General features: G+C 39.3%; 1 protein-coding gene across 1 annotated transcript; it reads left to right on the forward strand.

The window, feature by feature from the left end:
- The first annotated feature begins 579 nt into the window (after positions 1–579).
- LOC108800241 (olfactory receptor 6N2-like) lies at positions 580–5,626 on the forward strand. The gene is made up of 3 exons (XM_018572206.1): positions 580–697; positions 4,737–5,117; positions 5,241–5,626. Exons 1-3 carry the CDS (start codon positions 580–582, stop codon positions 5,624–5,626), a joined length of 885 nt encoding a protein of 294 aa, XP_018427708.1.
- The last annotated feature ends 596 nt before the right edge of the window (positions 5,627–6,222 follow it).

The raw sequence follows: 6,222 nt of genomic DNA on the forward strand, positions 1-6,222 counted from the left end.
GCTTGCTCAATGCAAGCATTTGCGTGATATCGCGCGACAAATCGCAAAATGCAAATTGCGCAACTAACGCACGATTTGCGAATTGCGGAGTGTGAATGGGGCCTTAATGTTTAGAGAGGAAGAGGTAGAGCTCTAAGAGGGAAAGGTGGAGCTTAAAGAGGAAGCAGTGGAGTTAAACAGGAAGGGGTGGGACAAATGTAAATTGGAGGGGTGCCCGAGTTTAGTCTTGCCTAGGGCAGCACAAAACCAAAATACACCACTGCACCTAGGCACAGAGCAGCCAATTGTCTAAAAGTGCTGCAAAAGCGGCCCTTTCCTCTTCTTCTGCTAATCTGGCCATAACCTTGCAAAATAGATATGAGGGTTGGTGAAATTATTTGATCGCTTGATAACTAAATTGCTATAGGAAGATGATCTTGGTCATACACAAGCATTCCTTCTTTCAGACATTGAGGATGAGGAAGATAGCACTTTCACTAAAAAGAGGAAGGTTCAACCATACAGCATTCCAGGGACATCAGTGGGGGACAGGGAGCAGCAAGAGGCAGTTAAGTTCTAGCAGTTGGAGTTTATTGAAAAATGGGCTTTAGCGATAGGAAAGAAGTGGGTGAGGAAGTAGCAGACCATCCATGGGTGCCTCCAATTGGAAAACAGAAAAGTCAGAGTGGCAGCGAAGGAGGATTCTGTCCAGGAGCAGGTGCAACTTGCAGAATACTAAAGTTTTAGAGTGTCACATTCCCCACCCTCAAACTGCCCCCTACTTACCTGAATCACAAGGTGTGTCTCCATGCACCAATGTGTTGTTAATGGAGCCTGCACAGCTGCACCATCAATTCAGAGATCATTTACAGGGATCTGTGAATGGAAAGACTACAAATTTGCCACTGTGGCAGAGGGGCTCATAGATCTCAATAGAGCACAAGTACAGTACTATCACCACATTTGTAGTCCACTGCTCTCTTCCTCCAGCCCCAAAACAGTTGGTCTGTACCTTGGACTTGGGGCTGGGATGTACAGATCTGGATCAGTGCAGGAGCCTGAGCATTGGACTTGCAACACACTGATCACAATTTCAATGCTCTGCAGGCCTGAATGCAAACAAAGAGCAGAAGTAAAAAAGTTCCCCAAATCACCCCCATAACCATTCCCTTAATGCTAGGTTGGCAAAATTGCTGGTTTCGCAGCTGCTCCCATTCCAACAAATGGAATCAGTTTATGGCTTGTACTACACTTCAATGGCAGGTATACAGCTGCCATTATTTTGCCCAGAAGGCTATCCCTTACCAGAATGTGGAATGTAATGTGTCTATTCCACTGGACCACACTGTCCTGGGAAAAAACACATGCAGCTTGTCAGGGGTTTATTGTGGTTTGGGGACTGCAGGGTCTTAGGGGGGCTGTGTTCTTTCCAAGTTGATGGAGGAAGCAGATAGTCCGCTCCGCCCTCCCTGAGTTTTGTGGTTTCTGATGGTTGCAAGGTCCTTTTTATGTCATGGCAGCATGGCGGGTTAGGGGGTCTTTGGGGGGTCTGAAACTCTGAATCAGTTACACAAATGGGGGGCCAGCAGCTGGTATGGGTGCTTCCCCCTGTTGGTGTCAGTATTTGTAGGGGGGGGGGCTGGGCCCTTGGAACTTGGGAGCAGTAACTGTCTTCGAGCTGGTTGGGGTAAGGCCTGGGACATGGGAGGAGTTTTTCAGAGAGGCCTTATTTGGGCTGTTGGGCACCCAAAGACCCCTTCTCAGATCAAACAGTCATTAAGTATTTATTTGTATAGTATTTTGGTTATTGTTAAAGTTGGTTTGGTTAATAAAAGGGCTGCTGTGGCCATTTAAATCCATGTCGCATAGTCCGTGTGTTTATTGGGGGTTTTTAACAGAGGGACCTAATTGACGAATCCATCAGTCATGTTATGCTGCATGATGCTTCTCAGTAAGAACTCCTCATATGTACATAATCAGAAACTACTTAAACAAACAAAATGTTTAATGCATTAACACACTTTAATAAAAAAAAGAATTGTATTCAGCATGACTTCATGAACTCTAGTATAATATATTTTATTATTTTCTTTACATTCTTGCTGGTTTGGTCTGGTACCTTGTTGACACATTTTAGGCTGCACGGAAAGAAAGAATGCTGGTATTAAGAATACAAAAATAATCTTAAATCTAACAATCCATATTTAAACACAATCTCACATTCAATTTTGTCCCAGAGGACTAATTAAAAGAAGCTTGGCAGCACCTTATTTCGGAAAATAAATAACAGAATTCTATTAAAGCAATTAAACAGAAAAAATGTCTACTAATTGCAATTTCTTTTAGAGGAAGACACCTGGTAACACCTCCAGTGGTTTTAAATGAATCTATCTTGTTTTCATTCCCTAGTCCCAAGTGGATAATACTGTTTATTAAATATAGAAGTTCTTGAGGAAGCCTGCTGCAATTTTTCATGATTGTAGTACCAAAAAGCTCTACACTTCATGTCAGTAATTAAATAATTACCTACCTGATACTTCATCTAGCAAATTCTAATAATTGTATAATTGTATTTTTATATGAATCAAAAGCACGGTAAGTTAAAATAGTTTGTGAATATTTATGATATATTCACATTAACATACAAGTAAAATGCTATACACACACATGTTGATTATAAATGATTATGTTATATTTACCAGAAGCAGAGCATATAGTAGTACCCATATAAACGGTCAATCCAGCCAAATCTGATATTTATTTGGGCAAATAGCCCACAACTTCAGTCAATTTTAATCTTCTTACAATGTGCTGTGGAAAATGCAACTGGAGGAGTTGAAAATTGCACCCTAAAGTCCCAGGTCAACAGGAACTACTTTAGCAAATATGGCAGGGCGATCTTGCTGTTTTAATATTAAATTTGTATTAAAGGAGAGGGTCTGACTCAGCCCACCAAGCTCTAACTATATGTCACTTTTATAATATGTTGCATATGTCACAAACCATAAAATCCTTTTGGGTGGGTTGGACTTTTAAAATTAAGGACAATTTAGCAGGAGAATGTATATTCTTCCTGCTGCAGAAGGAAAAGTGAACATAATTGTAATGGGGTAACGGTTCAGAAATTCTTTTGCAGCTGAACTCTAGGCAGATATAAAAGATGCTAACTATTGATATTATAAATTACATTCCTATCTCATGCTCACTTGAAATCGGGCTGAGAGTAAGCATTTCCGTTTAAGGAACTATTCAGGCTCTATAACACTGCTGTGCTCTTATACTAATATGTCCCAGGCACTGTGGACTTGGTGGTGTTGGGGTGGGGGCTAGATGGGGCTTATAGGTTTTAATCATTTTGATTTTTTTTGTTGAGATTAACTCACATAAGTGAAGATTCTGTTCATTTTTGAAGCCTGAGCTTTTTGGGCATCTAGCATATATTTTGTTAGGTTTGAAACTAGTTTGTTATTAACGCACACTTTGTCCATGTTTAGGTCATGCTGCTAGTATTCTAAGACTGATTCCTTTAACACATCAAATATCATACACAGTTAATTTTTAAGTCCTAATTCCTAAATAAAAATAAGAGCAATAAAATAAAAGTTGTGCTGGTCTGACTTCATTGACTAGAACTTAGTTTGTCCTGCAGTAGTTTTGCTTTAAAATACCTCTGTTTGATTTACAGGCAGTTCAGCTGAGTAGATCAAAATGTTCGGGATTTAGAAGGCAGACAGTCGGCTTTACATATGTAAACAGAGTTCCGGTGGCTATAGTCACTGGGAGTCTGTTTAAGGGCCCGCTGCCAGCGACATATGAGATACATCAGTGGCAGCAAAAGGGTTAAAAGGTCCTGCTCCTAATTCAGAAAAGCCCTGTTACCAGTTTAGGTAGCTTATCCGACACTTGTGACAGATTCAAATGGTTCTTAATAGCACCACTTTAAAAATATTTTGTTATGGCTATGACAAAATTCAAAAAGAATTACCGCTAGTTTACAGAAGAAAGAACTGGTAGTAATTAAGACCAACTCTAATCTAGAAAATATGGCCATAGCCATATTTAGGTAATGATGTTAGCCAACGTCCCCCACAATTTTGTTTACATTAAGTTGTCAGCCCTAGAATCTCCCTGCCGGCAGCTGAATGGGGCCGGGGATGAGTCATTGATTGCTAAAACTCTGTTGGCTGCGTTGCCAATAGCCTCTTAGCATCCATTGATACTGACAGTGGGCAGAGCCTGATGAAGAACTCAGAGCCTAGTCCCCCCTCAGGCCCACCCTGCTACTAATTGAAAGGAGGTAATGGGTGAATGCCATAGCTAATAGCAGGTAAATCTTAGGTGAAAGTTGTGTGAACCTTGTGTAAAAACATTTGTAAACAGACCCCTAAGTTATATTAACTGTATTAATTGTATTGATTAACCCTATATCTACATTTGTGGTGATATTTTTGGAATGCCTGTAAAGTTTCCAAAGCTGCAACTAATTATATATGTGTATTTTCCCTAGGCATGTAGAATAATTTCTATGTCAATACACGGCTACCTCTTTTATAATGATAGAAAGCAATGTATTACATAACAATCTGATTTGGCGGTTTATCTGTAAGTGTAATTAGTCTACACTGTGTGTAAGAGTGTTTCCAAAACATTTCATAATTTTATTTGGATATTATTTAATACTAAATTTATCATTCTTGCAAAAACTATTGCCAATACAATGATTAATAATCAGTCTGTTAGCTAATTTGTCATAGTAGGATTCACAGATATTACCAACGAATACAACAACAAGCTAATTTTTCTGCTGTTTATTCTGCTCTTTATTTTTATCACTTGTGGAAATGCAGTAGTTATGCTAGTGATTATTTTTGATTCTCACCTTCATACACCTATGTACATTTTTATTGGTACTCTGTCAGTGGTTGAGATATGCATTGTCATGACAGTCTACCCAACACTGCTCGTCCTATTCCTAAAAGGAAAGGCATACATTTCTTTTGATTATTGTTTTTTGCAAATGTACTCTTTCGATGCATTTTTAATCACAGAGAATTATCTTCTGACTGTGATGGCCTATGATCGATATGTAGCTATTTGCAAGGCTCTTCGATATCATACCATTATGACCTTAAAGACCTGTAAGATATTGATATGTTCATGTTGGTTACTTGGATTCCTGAGCCCACTAGCTATGATCATCATGGTTTACAGATTACCTTTCTGTGGACCCAATATTGTTGAGCATATTTTCTGTGATGCAGCTCCATTGTTGACGCTTGCTTGTTCCAGTAGTAATCTTGATGTGTCAATGGATTTATCTGTTAGTTCCTTTACCATCATTTTGAATTCCATTTTTATTGTTTTTTTATATTCAAATATATTGTTTGTCATATTGAACATGAAAACATCGTGGGAACGGAAAAAAGCATTCTCTACTTGTGTGTCTCACCTAATTATGTCACTTGTTTTCTATGGAAGTGTTGCCTTTATGTACATACAGCTTCACCAGAGTTATTCTCCAGAGTATGACTTGGCATCAGCCATCCACCACTCAGTTCTGACTCCACTCTTGAGTCCTCTTGTTTACAGCTTTCGAAACAAAGAAATTAAGAGTTTTCTAAAGAGATTGCTTAAGATCAGGAGCTAATTATGAGCACTGCACTGCCCTGGGTAAAATAGGCCAGTAAAGACTCTGATGTCTGTGCTTCTTTTTTGGGTTAGTGGTTAGCACGTCTGCCTTGCAGCACTGGGGGTCCTCAGTTTGAATCCCAGTCTGGACACTATATGCAAGGAGTTTGCATGTTCTCCTTGTGGTTGCTTGGGTTTCCTCCAAGTACTCCAGTTTTTTCCCACACTCTAAATACATGCTGGAAGGTTAATTGGCTCCTGTCTAAATTGGCCCTGTATGCATGTGACATAGGGACCATACCTTGTAAGCTCCTTGAGGGCAGGGACTGATGTGAATGTGCAGTATGTAAAGCACTGCATAATTTTTTTGGCACTATATAACTGACTGTAATATATAAATACATTTTGATGAGGAGGAAGATGGAAGGATGTGATGCATTTTTTCTTTTATTTTTTAAGGGTAGTTTTTTTATTTTATTCCATTGGCCTCTGCCCTCCCCCCAAAAAAATCCCTATCAGAGTTTCACATAAATTAGGCCTTAAGGTAAAAAACCCTGGATGTTCCCTGTCTGTCTGTGTGTAGGGAGAGTTAGGTGCAATACAGTGCTTTACTAT

The sequence above is a fragment of the Nanorana parkeri genome, unplaced genomic scaffold (genome assembly GCF_000935625.1).
Source record: "Nanorana parkeri isolate BGI_ZX_2015 unplaced genomic scaffold, ASM93562v1 scaffold1969, whole genome shotgun sequence".
Lineage (NCBI taxonomy): Eukaryota > Metazoa > Chordata > Amphibia > Anura > Dicroglossidae > Nanorana > Nanorana parkeri.